The sequence below is a fragment of the Podarcis melisellensis genome (assembly GCF_964234715.1).
Source record: "Podarcis melisellensis genome assembly, chromosome: 17".
Lineage (NCBI taxonomy): Eukaryota > Metazoa > Chordata > Lepidosauria > Squamata > Lacertidae > Podarcis > Podarcis melisellensis.
In genome coordinates this window covers 4,510,332-4,529,798 of record NC_138534.1, presented here as the reverse complement: position 1 = coordinate 4,529,798, position 19,467 = coordinate 4,510,332, and the positions used below count along the sequence as shown (strand labels likewise).

Sequence of the window (19,467 nt, the reverse complement as noted above, 5' to 3'; positions counted from 1 at the left end):
CTGAAGGAAACTCATGTAGCCTATGACCCTGCACTGTACAAAACAAAACTTTCTGAATTTAGGATTCCTGACCTCTTTTTGAAAAAGAATAATTTCCATTTCTTGAATTGTATTGTTTAAAACATGTAACATACAAACAAAACATAAAAAAGGAAGTCAAAATAGGAAAGTAGGTGTAAATACAAATCTACTGGACTGCCAACTACAAGTTACAGGAAAATCTGGGCAGTTGCATTTCTCCTCTTTGCGCTTAAGTTATAAATTGCAGGCCACATAAGGACAAGATATGCAAGTTATTTGTGTGGATGTGTTTGGCTTACCTTATTGCATGCATGATTCATAGTTCATTGCCTTGTGGTAAATTCCACATAAGGGGGATGTAATTCAGTGAAATATGTATTTCTTTGAAATATAGTGAAATTTCCAGAACTAAATTAATAATGACCAAGACTTCACACCCTAAAAGGGGCTTCCAGCTGTGGAGTTCCACCCATCATGTGGTCGCAGAACCCAATTTCTGTCCCACATCCCCGTCATCTAGGAAAGAGAGATAACAATTTGTGGTTGAAGGAGGAGAGTCATTTTAGAGAGATTGGTTGGGTCTTTTATTTTTGCTCTGTTCTTGCTTAACAAAAAGTTGTTTTTATCTTTCCCCCTCCCATCTCAGGTGCTGGCACAACAACGGGCAGAGCAGCAGCGTCGGGAGCTGGCCCAGAGCACAAGCTCAGACACTCCCATGGACCCTGTGACTTTCATTCAGACGTTGCCATCAGACCTGCGGCGCAGTGTGCTGGAGGATATGGAGGACAGTGTTTTGGCAGTCATGCCTCCTGACATTGCTGCTGAAGCACAGGCTCTGCGACGTGAACAAGAAGCGCGCCAGCGCCAGCTCATGCACGAGCGTCTCTTTGGCCACTCCAGCACCTCTGCCTTGTCTGCCATTTTGCGTAGCCCAGGTAAAGCACATCTGTTTCTGACATACTACTGTTTTTAGTTCTGTATGTCTCGACTCCTGATCTGATTGCTTTGCTTATTTTCTTTCCCCTAACTCAGCCTTCACAAGCCGACTCAGTGGAAACAGAGGTGTCCAGTATACACGTTTGGCTGTGCAAAGAGGAGGAACCTTCCAGATGGGTGGTAGCAGCAGCCACAGCAGGTACAAGATCAGTGTTCAAAACTCCCATAGTTCTAGGCACATTTTGCACAGGGAATTTCATTAGCGTGAGCAGTTTCTGAGCTCTGGGCGCAGTACTGCACCTAAGATTTCAGATTAAAACTGCAGAGTGGAAGGAAAGGAGGACCTTTTTCTGCCTCCTCACTTCCAACTACTCTCTGAAGACAGGAGAAGAGACCCTCTTAAGAATATATGGGGGGGGGGGCAGGGTAAGGACTAGACCATGTGAAAAATGAACACAATATTTTAGCTGCAGTTCATTCATTTTCAGCCTTGTATTCTTGTTATTTAAAAAAGTGTGCCTAGACATTCTGTTGTTGCACCCATAAGCTAAGTTTAAGGTGCCATTTAGCTCCTAGCTTTCATATCTCAGTTTCTAACACTGTACTAGACGTATAGGGGAAGGTAGCACAGTTTCTTTGGAGGGAATAAGATGAGGGTTAGGATCCCTAGGGAAAAACCAATGTAACTTATTAGTTAAGTTGGGTATGCTTGAGGAAACTAGAAATATAAAAACTTTCCCAAATTGTATAGTGCCTAAGGTTAACCTTAAAGTCTGGAAACCAGGGGTATTATCTTGCTTCTTCCAATTATCAATCCTTCCCAATAACCCCTAGTTCTTGCAGGGCTGCCATGGATTCCTTTGGGAGGAAGGGTAGAAAAATGTTTAATAAATAATTCTCAGATTGAAAAAACCACTCCCTGCTCCATTGTGTAAGCTGAAAGATGAGCTCTGTGATCACTGGATCAACTTGAAAGTTGATCAGGGATCAACTTGAAAGCAAGTGGGCAGAGTTGCCAGGCCAGCAGGATGTGCTGGTTTACAGGAACCAGCTGCAAGGCATGTCATGGTAAAAACTGTCTAGCCTCACTTAGATGAGACACTGCTAGGGGAGAGCTGTTCACCTTGGATGCTTTCAGAGTCCATTGTAGACTCTGTGCTGATATTTGTCTTCTTGTTTCCTAGGCCATCAGGCAGCAATGTGGACAGCCTGCTCCGCCTGCGTGGACGCCTTCTGTTGGACCATGAGGCCTTGTCCTGCCTGCTGGTACTGCTTTTTGTGGATGAGCCAAAGCTGAACACTAGCAGGCTACATCGGGTGCTGCGGAACCTTTGCTACCATGCACAGACACGCAGCTGGGTGATTCGGAGCCTGCTCTCTATCCTGCAGCGCAGCAGTGAGAGTGAACTGTGTGTAGAGACACCTAAGGGGACTGCTGCACCAGACGACAAAGGCAAAAGAGCAGCCAAGGCCTGTGCCCCTGACAGCCGGCCACTCGACCTTCTGCACAAGATGGAATCCAAAAGCTCAGGGCAGCTTTCTTGGCTCTCCGTCTCTATGGATGCTGCTTTGGGTTGCCGAACCAACATATTCCAGATCCAGCGGGCAGGAGGGCGTAAGCACACGGAGAAGCATGCTGCTGCCGGTTCCACTGTTCATATTCACCCCCAGGCTGCTCCTGTGGTCTGCCGCCATGTACTTGACACGCTCATCCAACTTGCCAAGGTGAAGACAAGGGCTGTCTAGAGTGGTGCTCTTTTTTATGCGATGGGCGTTCTGTCATTCTGATGAAAGTCTGAAACTTCTTGGTCTGCGTAGCTTAGGATAAAAAGTTAAGGATTTAGATTACAAGGAGGTAGCTCTCTAGACTAAATATTAGGGTGAGTTCCAAACTGAGATCAAGCTGGCAGTTAAGGTCCCTGTAATTGTTGTTGTTATTTAGTAGATTTAGATCCTGTTTGTCCATCAGCATGTTCAAGGTGGCTAACAAAATCACCATTGTATAAAAATGCCTAAAACAAATAAGTGCAAATTTGCTGCAAAAGGTGTAGGGGTCATCATTTAAAAAATGGGAGAGCAGTTATTTTAGTATTTCTGGGCTGCATTTCTACCCACAGACCTTCAGAACAGCTAACAAAAGTTTTTAAAAAGTTTTGAAATTGGTTCCTCTCTCCACTGCAGTTGCTGCCAGCTAATCAGCTGGTCTCTTGCTGTGCAGGGATTAAGGAAAATAATGGACAGGCATTGGTAGCATATTCTGTACCAGGAAACATCCAGTTGTGCTAGAAAGGAGCTAGACAAGTTAACTTCTTGGTTCCTTTGCTGTTCAGAATAAATGAGATTAGTAAATAATAGCCATGGAAACTTCTTCTCCGTGGGCTAGTTTGCACATCATGCTAAACCATTATCAGTGAGACTTGCAGTATCAGTGAGAAAGGAGCTGCTGTTAGCCTCTTGCTTATGTATTTCCCCATCTTCCTGCACAGTCAAGAAGAACAGCCTTTTCCTCCTAGTCTCTCCCTCTCTCTCTCTCTTCTTGTTGTGTCATCCACACCAGGGATTGTTTATCACAACCTCTGGTTGGTTTCAAAACAAGCTGTTTTGCTTGAACTAACCAGCATTTGGGACAAACAGTAGTCCCTGGTCTGGATGCCCTGACAAGCCAAGATTTAGGGAAACTGGTGTGAGGGTAAGAACTGTTGGTCCTCTGGATAGTGGAGGAAAGGAAGACAGGGAAGCACGTGAGCCCACGGCTTGCAGCACCTCCCTGCTCATGTGTGACTTGCTAAATCATGTGAACACAGCATGGGCCCTACTTTTGTTAGCATGAAGCATCCTGAAAACCTGTGAATTTAAAAGTGCAAGTTTTCTTTAAAAAATAAATAATAATAATTACATTTTTTTTATTTAAAACAATTTAGTATCTTGTCAAAAAATGATTCCAGAGCAGTTTTTAATAACCTTTCCAATTCTTCTGTGTTGATGGTTATTCAGGAGTGGGTTTCTCCTTACACCTGCCTCAGGGGCAGTGCTAATGTAACTAAATTTTGTGCTTGGTCCCTCCCCACTTCTAGTCCTGCCAGTTTCAGGGTAGCAGAACTTGGTCAAAGCTCCACCTCTTATTTTTTTCCCATTGTGATGATATGGTGGGATCAGCATTTGTAAATCTGGGAAGTTTTTCTGACCCATGGAACAGGGAAGATGCTTCTGATTATCTGCTGTATGTCCCATGAAGCAACGGACCAGAACTGGCGACAAAGAGGAGCTTAGCTCTCAACTTCTTTCTGGCAAAGGGGGGCAGCTTGTTTCTCAGGCAAGGTTCATCCTCCTTTGGTGGGCAGAGGGGCCAACTCCTCCTGTATGAAGACTAATACCTTGTTACTATCTTATTAGCTCTGAATATGGGGAATAAGTAATTACTTGGGTCCTGAGGTTATGTGCATGAGTTGCCCCAAACCATCCAGTGTACCTGGAGTAAGGGCAAACATACATGGGGAGAGAAGTAAACTTGGTGCTCTGTAGATAGTTGCCAGTCAGCCAAAAGCTGACTGGGAACCTGAGGAGCCTGGCACATCCGTGCTGCTCTGCATGGTCCCCTTTCTCACTGTCTGCTAATTTGAAGGAAGCTATAGAGATTCCAGGTGCTGGCTTTGGCAAAAAACTGTTGTTGGAGGCTTGTGTTAATGCTGTCTCAAAGGCATAGTTGTACTATTTATGGACCGCAAGGTAGATATTCCATGTGGGACACCTTCCAATTACAGAGTGGAGACTGTCTTCCTTGAGCAAGGCTCTAGGGGTCATTGCTCTGTGATTTAAGCTTATTCTCCCAGGACATAACTGCTCCTGAACAATTTGTTCTTTGCTGTGACTGGCAGTGTGGTATATATCTATGTACTCTAGGCATTTTCTAGAGAGCATCTACTTGGAACTGTTCAGGTTTATCTAGAGCCAGGTGTGCCAGTAGACTTGGAAGGTGAGGGGTGTGTGGTTGGGGTTTTTTAAGGATGCTGGTTGGAGAGGGTGCTGTTGTTGAACCTTGATTCGGTGGGCAGAGTAATAAATAATCCTATAGAACTGGAAGCCACATTTTTCAATGAGGGATTCCAGAACATGATTTGACTTGCTTCTCTCCTCCGTGCCCCCTTCCAGGTGTTCCCCAGCCACTTCACACAGCAGCGGACCAAAGAGACCACCTGTGAAAGTGAACGGGAGAGGGGCACCAAGCAATCGGGCAGCCCATGCCCAGGTCAAATGGGCACCAGTGGCATCTCCACTGACTTCTGGGACTTGTTGGTCAAACTGGATAATATGAACGTAAGCCGCAAGGGCAAGAACTCCATCAAATCTGTGCCTGTGAGTGCTGGCTCTGAGGGAGAGAGCTCTCCCTACAGTCTAGAAGCCTCTCCTCTGGGTCAGCTCATGAACATGCTGTCCCATCCAGTGATCAGACGGAGCTCCCTGCTGACAGAGAAGCTGCTGCGCCTGCTGTCACTCATCTCCATTGCTCTGCCTGAGAACAAGACCACGGCTGAGGGGGTAGCCAACCATGCTGCTGCTACTACTGCAACTACCACCCCAGCACCTGCTCCCGCCCCTGCCCTGGCTGCTGCCGCCGCTGTAGCTGCTGCAGCTGCCGCCGCAACTGCTGCTTCTATCGCCACCTCTGGTGCTGCCCTGGTAACTGTGTCATCTACTCTCCCCACCACTGTGTCCAGTAAGTATTCTATTGATTGGTTTTTTTTGTGGGGAGGGGTGCTCGGAGACGAGAAGAGGAAAGGATACTTTTCTTCTCCTTGTCCCACATTCCATTTTCTTTCTTCATTTGAGTTGTGGAGCAGGACATGTCTAAAGAGAAAAATATATGTAAATTTCTACATCCAGGCAATCCAGACTCTGTGACCTGTACAGTCGTACCTTGGTTTTCAAACAGCTTAGTTCTCAGACATTTTGGCTCCCAGACGCTGCAAACCTGGAAGTGATTTTTCTGGTTTTCGAACTATTTTTGGAAGCTGAATGTCCAACGGGGCTTCCAATTGGCTTCAGGAGCTTCCTGCAGCCAATCAGAAGCTACTCTTTGGTTTCCGAAAGTTTTGGAAGTTGAATGGACTTCTGGAATGGATTCTGTTCGACTTCCAAGGTACGACTGTGTGTGTATTTGCATTAATTTAATTTATTTTTCATAATTCTGTGTTTTGGTGACCATGGAGACGAGAAGGGAGATATGAAGGACCCCAAATATTTGTCTCAGTTGCTAGAACTCTTATTTAGCCACCTTTTAAGACTTCAGTAGGTATTGCTGCACACACTTTCAAGCCATCATTGCAGCCCTGAGGAAAAGATTTTTGAAACAAAATAGAGAGCTGGGATTCTCAACAAGGCAAGCTCTTAATATCACACACTGTTGAATCTGTGCTGTCGCTGAATTCATAGAATTATAGAGTTGGAAGGGATCCCAAGGGTCATCTACTCCAGTGTTTCCCAACCGGTGTTCCGCGGCACACTAGTGTGCCGCGAGATGTTGCCTGGTGTGCCGCGAGATGTTGCCTGGAGGGAGGCGGGCGAGGGCGTTTGCTTCCCGGAGGACGGAGCGAGGGCGCCCCCTGCTGGGCCGGGGCTCGCTCTCCCCAGAGGGTAAATCTGGATCAAATGGGGCGAGGGGCGGGCAGAATTCTGGGGGCCACTGATGCCCTACAGACCCCCCAGTCCTCTGGGGCGCGCGCTCTGCTGGGCTCTTTTCGGTCGTTGTGCTTGTGGGAAGCCGCCCCTTCCCTGGGCGACGCGCCGCCTCGCGACTCCGGAGTCAGTCCCGCGGGCTCTCGGAGGGACTCGCGAGCGACGGCGCGGCTTCTCCGGGGCACGCTCAGCCGGGCCGCCACGCGCCCCCGCGCAGCCCCTGCTGCAGCTGCCCGGCGTGGAGCGCGACGCGGAGCCGGCCGGGCTTGGAGGCGCCCAGGTAGGGCCGAGCCGGGCGGGGGCTGGGAGGTCTCGGTCTGCTGCGGGCGCAGGAGGGCGAGCGGGAGAGGGGGAGCCGTCGGGTCTCCTGGAAGGAAGCGAGGCGGCGGCTGAGGGGGATGCAGCCCCGTCCCCAGCAACAGGCGCTCCTCGAAGTGAGGCCACAAGTCGGGGCTCGGACAGGGCCTGGAAGCAGCGGCTCCGGCTCTTGGGAGCGGAGAAGGGGACTTCGAAAGCGGCCTGGAGGAGAAAAGCCCCGATGCAGCGAGAGCGGGGAGCGTGCTGCCTTGTCCAGGCCTCCTCGCTTTGTGCTGTCCGCTGCCGGGAGCAGGACACGGGGGCTCCTCGTTCGCATGCTTTCCCGGGTGATCGGTGAGGGTTAGGGTTAGGGTCCCTCAGTCCCTCGCTTTGCTGCCTCCTCCCCCCCCACCCCCCAAAGCTTGGAGGTTCCCCGGCAAGGGGGAGGGGAAAAAATTGAAAGTTACACTTTCGTGCGTCCCTCCCGGCGTGACGCTGCGCGCTGACGTCACAGGGCTGTAATGGTGGTGTGCCTCGATATTTTTTTCATCAAACAAGTGTGCCTTTGCCCAAAAAAGGTTGGGAAACACTGATCTACTCCAAGCCCCTGCAGTTTAGGAATATTAATTAGATCATATATGACAGGTGACTATCCAGTCTCTGCTTAAAAACCTCCAAGGAAAGAGTCCACCACCTCCTATGGGAGTCTGTTCCACTCTGTGCCAAACAGCTTTTACTGTCAGGATGTTCTTCCTGATGTTTAGTCAGAATCTCCTTTCTTGTAACTTGACTCCTGTGGTTTTGGTCCTACCCTCCAGAGTAGGAGAAAACGAGCTTGCTCCAGTTTCCATTTACAAGTGTGCACATCCCTTACATACAGTGCTGCTGCTCCTCCCTTCCTGACTGATCTGTTCCTTTTGAGCAGGTTGTACCCCTCAATTTCTACATTCCAATTACGAGCCTCATCCCACCAGGTTTCAGTAATGTCTATTAGATTATAGTTGCCATTCTGTATTAAGAGCTCAAGTTCTTCTTGCTTGTTTCCCATATTCTGTGCATTTGTGTAGAGACAACTGAAAGCATGAGTCATTCTTCTGCACACTGCTGCCTCTGTCCCCATTTATAGGGCGTCACCTGCCACCACTACATGTCTCTTCCTTCTCTGGGGACAGGCAGGAATGGTTCTGTACACTGTGGCTTCCACTGCCACCTTGGTATTTGCAAACTTATCACATATATGAACACAGCCCTGATCAAGGAGGATATTGCCTACTTATAGAAGCCTGATAGAGTGTGTCTCTGTGACTTCTGTGTAGGGATGGAGGTAGATGGTAGGCAAGTGCTCAAAGGAGACCCAGACTTCAAAAAATAGCTGGTGGTTTGTTTGGTCATTCTCTCACTGGTTAATTGTCAAATCCCAAGTTGATTCTAGCTTGTATCTTGTCGTTCTCTGCAGCTATCACAAAAACCAGCAAATCACCAGCCAAGGTAGGCGAAGCAGGAGGTGGAGGTGGAACTGACAGCAAAATGGCTGCCTCAGGCCTAACGGAGAACCAGCTACAGCTGTCTGTGGAGGTGAGTGTGGTGGGTGTGGCCAACACACAATATGGGGAGGGGAGAGGAAGGTATTAACATTTTGAGCTGTCAGCTGCACAGTGACTTTCTCATCTTCCATTCCAGGTGCTGACATCTCACTCCTGCTCTGAAGAAGGCTTGGAAGATGCTGCCAACGTTCTTTTGCAACTGTCACGGGGTGACTCAGCCACACGTGACACTGTGCTCAAGCTTCTGCTTAATGGGGCCCGGCAACTAGGCTACACTCTTTGCAAGCAGATAGGTAAGGAGAGATGAGACTGGAGAAGTGCCTGTGTGAAGAGCTGGCATGGTTAAGGGTCCTGCCCTGCCTCAATCACTGAGTACCACAGTGAACAGTCAGAAATGTGAAGCTAGGAATATCAGCCAGTAGCTCGTAGAAACAATGGGCTTCAGTGATCTTCCCATGTACCAGTGTGATAGTCTGGGAATTTACATGTGCAAGCATGGGTAACATTTAAAGGCAAACCTCCTCACAGAGGATAGTAACTCATAAGACTGTTTTCCTTGCTGTCAGGTTTGAATGAACTATAGTCTCTTTTGGAACTGTCTCTGCTAGAAAGAGTCACACCATAGCATAACAGAACTACTTCTGGTGGTAGGGCAGGGTGTTTCAACCAGATACAGGATTTCAGTCAGTTCTGAACAAGGTAGCAAGCATGGCAGGGGAATCCCCCTTGAATCTGGGTCCTAAATTGTACTCTTACATGGCCACCCATGTTGATCCAGAATATAGCAGCTGTAGGGTGCTCACATGAACACAACTATGTAAGCATGTTACCTATTTTAGAACAATTGCACTGGTTACCAGTAAGTTCGTGGGTGCAATTCAAAATGCCAACCAACTGGGCATCAGGCCCTAAATGGCTCACATCCAGGACCATTCACACCATCTACAATCTTTCCTATGTGTCTCAGGGTGGGCTTATTCTAGGTTGGCTGGGATGTGTGAGAGCCCAGTAGCGGAATGCTCTCTCACTGGGACATTCAACTGGCCCTTTTAGTTTCTACTTCCTAGTGAACACAATTCCTTTTAGGCAGGGATTTTTTATTGCCTCGGGCTTTATGCTGACTGTTTCAAATTGTGAACGCATGATCTTTGTTTTCTGGATTTTAATGGTCTTACCATCATGTGTTTTGATATTGTTTGTCGTGTTGGGTATAGTTTTATAGTGGAGAGGTGGGATCGATTTTCTTAAATAGCACTCACTAATTCTCAACTCTCCCTTTCCAGGTACTCTCTTGGCGGAGCTGCGAGAATACAACTTGGAGCAGCAACGTCGAGTCCAGTGTGAGTCCCTGTCGCCAGACGGGCTCCCTGAAGAACAGCCTCAGACCACCAAATTGAAAGGCAAGATGCAGAGCAGGTGAGTCTCCTTCAAGTTGGCCTTTCTCTTTGTCTTTTGAGTGGCCTTCTCTGACTTTCTTCCCCACCTTCTTCCTCAATTGTTAGGTTTGACATTGCTGAGAACGTGGTGATTGTGGCATCACAGAAGCGCCCTCTGGGTGGTCGCGAGCTCCAGCTACCCTCAATGTCCATGCTGACTTCTAAGACCTCCACACAGAAGTTTTTCCTAAGGGTGTTGCAGGTCATCATCCAGCTACGGGATGACACACGCCGTGCCAACAAAAAGGCAAAACAGACAGGCAGGCTAGGTATGTTAGGCAGGAGAGCAAGCTGTGTCTGCACAAGGCCTGTTTGTAGATGCTAGAGCATGGGTGGGAGAGCTCCTGATTGGTTCAGACCAGTCATACTTTACCTATAGAAGACCGGAGAGGCCCATAGGCCACTGCAGTTTTGGGGGGTTGGTTCAAAGCTTGAGTAGGGGGTTAAATCTTACAGGCTCAGCTGTAGGAACCAACCCTCATTCTTCTTCTCTCCCCCTCTTTTTGCAGGTACTTCCGGTCTGGGCTCAGTTAGCAGCATCCAGGCCGCTGTTCGGCAGCTGGAGGCTGAGGCTGACGCCATTATACAAATGGTACGTGAGGGTCAGAGGGCCCGGAGGCAGCAGCAAGCAACAACGGTTAGCATGGTGCCTGTGGCGCTTGTAGGCCACTCATTTTGTTTATTTGAACTGCCCTTTTTCATTATTTTACATTCCTCTCTCCATCTTTTCTCCTCCCTTTTTATGCCAACTGGTTTGTCATCAGAGGAGCCTCTTTGTTCAGGGAAGGAAGAAGCTTCAGCTCCTTGCTGCTGTTGGCTCTTGATCCTAAAAAGCTGTTCTTCAGAGCAGGCTGAGGAAGAGCTTGTGAGGGCAGTTTGTGATTTGGATTCTGGGTTCTGTGCAGTGTTTTTTTTCCTAAAAAGATGTTTAAGGGTACTTTCATTTTGACTCAAGAAAACCACCATTTTATAGTTCAAATCGGGGAAAATAAATACAGTAAATGGACAAAAGTACAAAGATTCACAAAATGTTTAGGGGTATGGTATGCGTACCCCTGCATACCCCAAGAAAAAAGCACTGGTTCTATGTATTGGGTAGAGGGATGAGAAAACAGCTGGTTTCAGCTGAAGTGTAAGAAATACTGAAGACAAAAGAAGTCTTCCTTCTTTGTACCTGGCTTATGCATACTCCTTTGCTGTTCTTCCAACAACCTCAATATACCTCCATGGGCTCTGGTGGTGCTTACCTTTTATGAAGTTTGCTTATTGATTTGAAAAATCTGAGTTGGATATTTGCATAATACCTTTTAACAAATTGTGGTCTTTGGACTTTTCACTCCTGTGTACACCCTTTTGTTTTCTATTATTTTAGTTACTCTTCCAACACTTAAAAAATGTGTTTAGCTTCTGTATGTCTTGGACACCTCTATGCCAAATAGCTCTAACCTTATTTGCTTCCTCTTCATATGATTTTGGGTTATCTGCTGAAGGCAGGTTGAATGGGGGACGGGGTTTGTGGTAGGAGACAATGAGCTGGGTGAAGAATCCTCTGCAGCTTCAAGATGCCTTCCCCATTTTGAAAGGCCGTCCACTTCCATGGTGGATACATCACTAACTCTGCTGCTTATGCATTGAGAACTGAGTTTGGGGGGGGGGGTTCCTTTATGCATCTCCCCTTCCTTACTAATGAAAAGCCAAGGCCTGACCAGTTACAGAAGGAATAAATGGAAGGCTCTGCAGCTGTGTAAGCAGGGTAGGGATTGTTTTTTCTGGTTTCAGCTGCCTTTTTCATACACTGTTTGGCTAGGATTGTTGGTTGAAAAGCTGGGCGTTAAAAGCTGAGAGCAAGCTAGCCATCTCTACAGTGGCAGATATTTAGCATTGGTGATCCGCCCTGGATTCTTCAGTTGAAAAGCAAAACGCTGCCTTTAAGAAATAACCTTCCATTGCCTACAGACCAAATCAGTTTTGTGAAGTTTAGCATTCTGATTGCTTAAGTTGTTGGAATTTTGACATTTTAAAAGGTGGGCATTGTGGCGGCGGCAAGTAATATTAGTGAACAAAAAGACAAGTGGTCAGGGGACACTCTGCTGTGGTCTCAGCCGTTGACACTTGCTTAGTACTTCAGATGTTCTGTGATTAATAATAAATCTTTTGGATTTCTGTGGAAGTTTCAAACAGCACAAACAACAAGGGAGCTAACCCAAAGCTGTACAAGTTGTGGACTGAACATGTGATCCATAGTTGTGGTCTGTCTCCCTCTGCCCTTCAGCCTTAGTCTCTTCTCCTGGCTCAAAGCCACTCAAATTGGAAAGCCAACTTGACATGGCTGTGAGTGAGCTGACACCCGTGGTAGCTCTAAGAGCTCACTTCCACTTATAAGATCCAGCATGTATTCAGGGTACTTCCACTGTCTGTGTGGCCCCGGGGCAGGACCAGCACAGCAACCACATAGCATGGCTTGAAGCCCAAATTCTTAGGGCTTGTACACACATTACTTTCCTATGAGAAGTAGCTAAGCAATAAAAAGTAACCTGCGTTTATTTCTGGGTTGCAGTAGGTAGAAAGAATGCATTAGAGGTCAACAAGAACCAAGCTTGTTTGCAAGCACAAGTGACACAACTGAATCACGTTGGTGTACTTTTCAATCACAACTATTGTGGTGTGGATGTGATAATACAGTAATGTGTGTACAATCCTTGAGCCTACCTCTCTCCAGATTGTTGCATCTTAGAGGCCCCAGTCCTGTCCAGTTTCTGTAGAGAGATGTGGGCTGCCTTTGCCCCTGGCATGTGGGCCTTGTTGAATATGAGGTTATCCCTGCAGGAAGGTCCCTGATGACAACTTTCCTCTTCTCTCCACGCCTGTTCTTTGCATTCCAAGAACTTTCCCCTCTCTGGTGCATGCACTTCACCATTGCTCCTGGCTGTAAGTGCTCCACCTTCAGATTCACGCATGTCATGCTTTCTGCTAGCTTTTTTTCCTGCTCCCCTATTTCTCCTGTAGCTGTGTCATTCGGCTCATTCCCTCTGCAGATTTTAGCTTGTGTATAACAGCATGTTTAACCTCTTTTGGTCTTTGTAAAGGATGGGGGAAGTGGTAGGGCCATCATGCACAGTTCTGTTGATGGTCCATTTTCTTCCCTGCCTTTTGGGAGTTACTGGGCTGACCTCCCAGCACCTATTTCCTAAGTGCCCTTGGGAAGCTTCAGCCCTCACTAATGTGTGCATCTCTTCTGTTCAGTCGGAGCCAAACCAGGCAGAGGGTTCTGTACGAAGAGACGAATCACCTATGGATGTGGATCAGCCATCACCCACCACACAAGACACCCAATCAGTTGGTTAGTATCTGCTTTTTGCAGTTGAGGGGTGGCTGTCTCTGAAGTAGAGAAGCTGTTTTACCTACCGTAGGCCCTCCTTCTACAGGTCTGAAGGAGTTGCCTGTCCTGGAACTGGGAAGGCTAAAGTGTGAAGGACTGATCTCTTGTTCTTACAGTGTCAGAAGGTTCCCAGCAGGGTGAGAAGGAGAAAGAGGAGCGTCCTCCGGATCTGCCTCTGCTAAGTGAGCAACTCAGTCTGGATGAACTATGGGATATGCTGGGCGAGTGCCTGAAGGAGCTGGAAGAATCGCATGACCAACATGCTGTGCTTGGTAAGGTTCTGGGCTGCTGGAAGGTTGGTCTGCTTCAGGCCTCCCTGCCTCTTGGAGCTTCACCTTCTGCTCTCTTCCCTACAGTGCTGCAGCCTGCAGTGGAGGCCTTCTTTTTGGTGCATGCTACAGAGCGGGAAAGCAAGCCCCCAGTGCGTGACACCCGGGAGAGCCAGCTGGCTCACATCAAGGACGAGCCCCCACCCCTTTCACCTGCCCCACTGACCCCTGCAACACCCTCCTCCCTTGACCCCTTTTTCTCCCGTGAACCTTCTTCCATGCACATTTCCTCCAGCCTTCCCCCAGACACACAGAAGTTCCTCCGCTTTGCAGGTTAGTTCAAACTGTGGCATGTCTGGCTGTGTCCAGGGTATTAAGACTAATTCTTTCTTGAGGGCTTCAAATGGGGGTTTCTCGGCTGTCTCTATCTCAGAAGGGCAGCTGGTTTGCTGAGGGAGGAGTGTGTGGATCAAGGTGTGGCTAACTAGGGAATATACTTGTGGAGGAATTTCATTAACGGGTTTCTGCAGCATGCCTGGAAGAAACACAATAAGGAGCGTGCAGCCGAACCTTCACTTTTGTTCTCGTCTTGCAGAAACACACCGCACTGTGCTGAACCAGATCCTGCGCCAGTCCACCACCCATTTAGCTGACGGCCCCTTTGCTGTCCTCGTGGATTACATACGTGTGCTGGATTTTGATGTCAAACGGAAGTAGGTTTTAGGGTGGGGTGTTAGTATTCTGTTTCGTATTCATTTTAAATAATAATTAAAAAACAGCAAGGAGACGCCAGAGATTGATTGTAAGCATGAGTATGATGTCTCACTTTTGATCTCTAGGGCAGATTGCTTGAGTGATATTCTAGGCTTGTGTGCTGACTTTTCTATTGGCTGTGATGCCCTCTAGGTTGGCTACCCAGACATTTCTCATTTCTTAGCATTGTTCAGCTCCTCCATTGGCAAAAAGATCGGTGTGGGGCAGGAGAAGTCGTGGTGACTGGATGGGTGGTCTTATTCAGTTTGATATGCTTCTTCCCCTAGAATGAAGTATAGTCAAAAGTGTCTCTCAGCCCCAATTCTGAAGCCACTTTGTAAGGGCTGGAGGGATGGCAAACCACTTTTCATCTACATCTGTAGAATATGTCATCTCTTGCATTGTTAGTGCTTTGCAACTGTAACTGTGAATCGGCTTCAGGGAGTTCCATAGTAATAGCCCTGGGGGCTGCCCAATGTGAGAGGTAATGGCTACATGCTTGCTCTTCTTTCCAAGGTACTTCCGGCAAGAGTTGGAAAGACTTGATGAGGGGCTGCGGAAAGAAGACATGGCTGTGCATGTGCGTCGAGATCATGTCTTTGAAGACTCATACCGGGAGTTGCATCGCAAGTCGCCCGAGGAAATGAAAAACAGATTGTAAGCAACTTCTTCAGCTACTAGAACTTTTAGTGTGCTGCTGTAATCAGAGTCTTCTTATGTGCACCGTTTTCTTTCTTACCCTTGCTGAGGACCTTTGCCCACGTTTTGTCTAAATGTTGATTTTTCCTTACTTTGTAGATCGAACCTATAAACCAGACATTCAGTCCCTGCCAGCCTTTTTGTTCTAAGCCCATCCTCCACTTCTGACATTTCCTTATTATTATATCCTCTTCTGTTTTTCAGGTACATAGTATTTGAAGGGGAAGAGGGTCAGGATGCTGGAGGTCTCCTGCGCGAGTGGTACATGATCATCTCACGGGAGATGTTTAACCCCATGTATGCGCTCTTCCGCACATCGCCTGGCGATCGAGTCACCTACACCATCAATCCTTCCTCTCACTGTAACCCCAACCACCTGAGCTACTTCAAGTTTGTAGGGCGCATTGTGGCCAAAGCAGTATATGATAACCGGTTGCTGGAGTGCTACTTCACCCGCTCCTTCTACAAGCATATCTTGGGCAAATCTGTCAGGTGAGTAGTGCCTTTGCTTTTAGGGTTTTTGTTGAACTAGTCTATCTAAAATGCTTTCCTGTCTTTCCCAAAACATGTTCCTAACCCAGCCAGCTTCCTTCAACCATACAGGTACACAGATATGGAGAGTGAGGATTACCACTTCTACCAGGGACTGGTGTATCTTCTGGAAAACGATGTCTCCACACTGGGCTATGACCTCACCTTCAGCACAGAGGTAAGCTGTCCCCTTCTCATGGAAGTATTTTGGGGCAAATCTTTTGGAAGCTGAAGGATATTGAAGCTAAAGAGACAAAGGGCTATCGCATAGAATGGGCAACCATTCAATTTGGACAATTTTGAAGATGATGGATAAAAATCAAGAAATTGGTAGAATTCCTCACCCAGAAGTTGTACAAATCCCTCCATGTGTAATAATAGATGAAGATGACTATATATTTGCAGGGATTTTCTAGCAGTGGATACAGCTCTTTCCTTTTGAATTCAGATTTCTTTTGATCTTAAAAAATTAGAACTCTCTAAACAGTGTGAGAAACAATGAGACTGTGGACATTGGCATTGATTATCAAGTACTGTAACAAGAATGGCATTCGGACACAGTGTTCCAAAATAGTAAGGATGTATTACCTGGTGATAACTGCCAGAGTCTTTCGTTGCCCCTGAATGATGGCTGCTGCTGTTCTGTTTTGGTTGTGTGTTTATATTTTACTATGCACAAGGGGTAAATCTGATTCTTGCAACTACATTATGGTGTTTTGTTAAGAGAAGCATCCATTGGGTTGTAATTTGAGGCTGAGGAGGAATTTGTGAAACTGAGAAAGGATTGAATCAAGGCCAGTATTGAGTCATTCTGACTTCTGGTCCTTGTCAGGAAGAGCAAGGCAAGCCTTCTCTTTTCCCAAGAGATGTTCTTGTTAATCCAGTTTCTACTTATTTAGTACACTTCTGTCTTTCCTCCTCCCCTACGCAAACAGGTTCAAGAGTTTGGTGTGTGTGAAGTACGTGACCTTAAGCCCAACGGAGCCAACATCCTTGTGACTGAGGAGAACAAGAAGGAATATGTACACCTGGTGTGTCAGATGCGAATGACAGGTGTGTTGGGGGAGTACACCTGAGAACAGTGAAAAGAACCTGATGATCTAAACCCATCTCTGCTGGAAGATGGGAGCCCTCCACTTACTAACTTGCGTCTACCTTTTGAATTGACATTCCCTCCCTATCTCATAATTCATACTAAATTCTAAGCAAAGAACTAGTGTCATACCAGAGCTGTCCATGAGTTGCTGTTTCACCGGATCAATAGCAATAGCCTGAAGAAGGAAGCCAAACTGTGTTTTTTAAGGAAAAGTGTACAAACAACAGCAACAACAAAAACTTTAGTTGTCTAATTCTGTCTAAGGTCATTACGTAGACTCTCTACTTGAGGCAGATTCATCTACCAATCAGCTGTGAGAAGTTGTAAATTTTACATAAATGTGCACATTTCAGTGTTTAGATTTTATTCCCTCCTGAGCAATAGTTTCCCCTCTTCTTCGGCTACGTAGAACTTCCATTGCCTTCCCCACCCATTGATAATCCATATTCCCTTCTGGCAGGAGCAATCCGCAAGCAGCTGGCTGCCTTCTTGGAGGGCTTCTATGAGATTATCCCCAAGCGCCTCATCTCCATCTTCACGGAGCAGGAGCTGGAGCTGCTAATCTCGGGGCTGCCCACCATTGACATAGATGACCTGAAGTCCAACACAGAGTACCACAAGTACCAGGCAAACTCTATCCAGGTTAGCCTTTCCTTTCTGGCAGGTTGCCTTTCACCAACTCTCCCTTCTCCAGAGTGGAAGTGTCAAGTCCTCATGGAAAAATCCTCTTGATTTTTCTTGGCATGTTAACAATCAATTTCCTTAGTTGGTTGAGTTCAATGAGACTTTGGGTAAATTTGCATAGTATCACAGCCTTGATATGTTTGACTGCAGGTTTGATCTTGGAACTCTGTTTGCCGCTAAGGTGGCTCTTCTCCTGTCGGGCATATATCATCGCTACCTCCTGCTTGGAAGGCAGGAAATGTGTGACCCCATCCCTTCTGCTATCCTCTCCCCCTATTGGCTCCTCTTTGTGTTGGTCCTTCTGGGCCCTTCACTTCTGGAGGCCTGCAAATTTCTCACGTTCTCAGAAATGCCAGCATCTCTGACCTGCTTTTGTCCTTCACAGATTCAGTGGTTCTGGCGAGCCCTGCGCTCCTTTGATCAGGCAGACAGAGCAAAGTTCCTGCAGTTCGTCACAGGCACATCCAAGGTGCCCTTGCAGGGGTTTGCTGCCCTAGAGGGCATGAATGGCATCCAGAAATTCCAGATCCACAGAGACGACCGCTCAACAGATAGACTGCCTTCTGCTCACACGTGGTAAGAGGCAAATGGATAAGCCCATTGTTAGTGTTCCATTATGCAGGAAAAAAAATTATGTAAATGGAAGTGTGTCATATAATCACCCTAACTCCAAGAGGCCCTCCAAGCTTCTGTAAGTGCTAGAATTCACTGGTTATCATCTTGAGCCATAACACGTATACCATGACGCTGCTGAAGGTTTTTTCCTATGAATATCTGTAAGGTCCTAGCTATTTTACAGGATTCCCTTCTACAGCAGTATCTGTTGCTCCTTTACCTAGAAACACAATTGGGGATTTTGTGAGCCGGGAGGGGAGAAAGGGGATGAGTGTGTTTCTGAAACAGAGGCTATCTATAACTTGAGTCATGAGTCAGTGGTCAAGTCCTAAAGAAAGAGGTGCCAGAACTCCAGTTTTGTGCCTTGCAAATCCAAATCCCAGATGGAGTTGGATGGGGTGACAATTGTTTGGGATAGACATTCTGCACATGTGCAGAGGATTGTTCATCACTTCCAAGGACTGAATTTTGACCTTCAGAACAGGTTCTTAGGCTGTCCTATGGTTGAAATTAAATACTGCTAAGAATCAAATGTGAGCAGGCTGTAGATCTGTAGATTTTTGTCAGTAAAGTGATCACGGCCTACAGATTAAGATTTCTGGCCAGTTTGGGAAGGGTGAAGGTACTGTCTTTTGCTCTGATTTTGAAAAAAGAAAGGCATTGACTTTGCAGTCAATCTGGTTGGCCCCACCCCCTTACACTGATGCTTTCTTCCTCCAGTTTCAACCAGCTGGACCTCCCTGCCTATGAGAGTTATGAGAAATTGCGTCACATGCTGCTACTGGCCATCCAGGAGTGCTCGGAGGGCTTTGGCCTGGCGTAAGGGTGGCTCCAGCTGCCATATTTTTCTACTGTCAGACTTGGGGAGCAACAGGAGGGAGTGGAACTGAGCGATGCTGCTCCCCCTTTTCCAACCACCTGTGTGTGTGTGTGCGTGCCCTGCTGCCCCCTTACTGAAGAGAGCCAGAGACCCCCAGCCAATCAGCCGTCTTCGGAGGTGGGGCCGGGGTGCAACCCGGAGAGAAAAAGACAAATTATATATATAAATATATATATATTTTTTGGTTTAGTTTGCATTTCTTAATTTGTGCTTGGAATGTGTTGATGAGGCGGCGGGAGGGAGCGTTTGGATTCTTTTGTTGGTCTCTTTCCTTGGCACCCATTTGCTGCTGGAAGGGAACCTAAGGTTTAAAAAATTCCAAAAAAAGGAAAAAAAATAAAAAAAATAAAAGCGCACTCTTGATAAGAATGTACTGTGCTTGTGTGTTCATTTTGGTAAGAGTGGAGAGTCCACCTGGCTTTGGGAAGATCTTCTGGAGATGCAGAAGGAGTCCGTAAGGCCATTCTGAATGGTAACATACATGCTTTGCATACAAAATGTTCCAGGTTCAATCCCAGACACCTCCACGTACAGCTGGTTAACACTTGTGACTGAAATTCTAGCAAGACGAAGATTACTCAAGTAGGATGGGAAGTCTTTTGACAACATGCCCACCCCAAACCATGGTCCTCCATGTGGTTGTTTCCTGTCTGC

General features: G+C 47.0%; 1 protein-coding gene and 1 long non-coding RNA gene across 2 annotated transcripts in view; both read left to right on the top strand.

Annotated features, from left to right (window-relative positions):
- HUWE1 (HECT, UBA and WWE domain containing E3 ubiquitin protein ligase 1) overlaps positions 1 to 19,182 on the top strand; it is a 74,078-nt gene extending 54,896 nt beyond the window's left edge. Inside the window, exons 61-80 of the mRNA XM_081893586.1 lie at positions 668 to 956; positions 1,054 to 1,156; positions 2,142 to 2,682; positions 5,107 to 5,671; positions 8,384 to 8,502; positions 8,608 to 8,764; positions 9,755 to 9,887; positions 9,974 to 10,176; positions 10,417 to 10,544; positions 13,151 to 13,247; positions 13,403 to 13,558; positions 13,643 to 13,888; positions 14,151 to 14,268; positions 14,825 to 14,965; positions 15,212 to 15,499; positions 15,611 to 15,716; positions 16,474 to 16,591; positions 17,095 to 17,276; positions 17,704 to 17,894; positions 18,654 to 19,182. Coding sequence (XP_081749712.1) covers positions 668 to 956; positions 1,054 to 1,156; positions 2,142 to 2,682; positions 5,107 to 5,671; positions 8,384 to 8,502; positions 8,608 to 8,764; positions 9,755 to 9,887; positions 9,974 to 10,176; positions 10,417 to 10,544; positions 13,151 to 13,247; positions 13,403 to 13,558; positions 13,643 to 13,888; positions 14,151 to 14,268; positions 14,825 to 14,965; positions 15,212 to 15,499; positions 15,611 to 15,716; positions 16,474 to 16,591; positions 17,095 to 17,276; positions 17,704 to 17,894; positions 18,654 to 18,756 — 3,984 coding nt within the window. The 3' untranslated portion in view covers positions 18,757 to 19,182. The remainder of the gene's footprint in view (positions 1 to 667; positions 957 to 1,053; positions 1,157 to 2,141; positions 2,683 to 5,106; positions 5,672 to 8,383; positions 8,503 to 8,607; positions 8,765 to 9,754; positions 9,888 to 9,973; positions 10,177 to 10,416; positions 10,545 to 13,150; positions 13,248 to 13,402; positions 13,559 to 13,642; positions 13,889 to 14,150; positions 14,269 to 14,824; positions 14,966 to 15,211; positions 15,500 to 15,610; positions 15,717 to 16,473; positions 16,592 to 17,094; positions 17,277 to 17,703; positions 17,895 to 18,653) is intronic.
- Positions 5,692 to 7,874, top strand: LOC309360461. Its single transcript, XR_014164172.1, has 2 exons — positions 5,692 to 6,430; positions 7,532 to 7,874. It is a non-coding gene; the product is annotated as an uncharacterized lncRNA (long non-coding RNA).
- Positions 19,183 to 19,467: the final 285 nt, after the last annotated feature.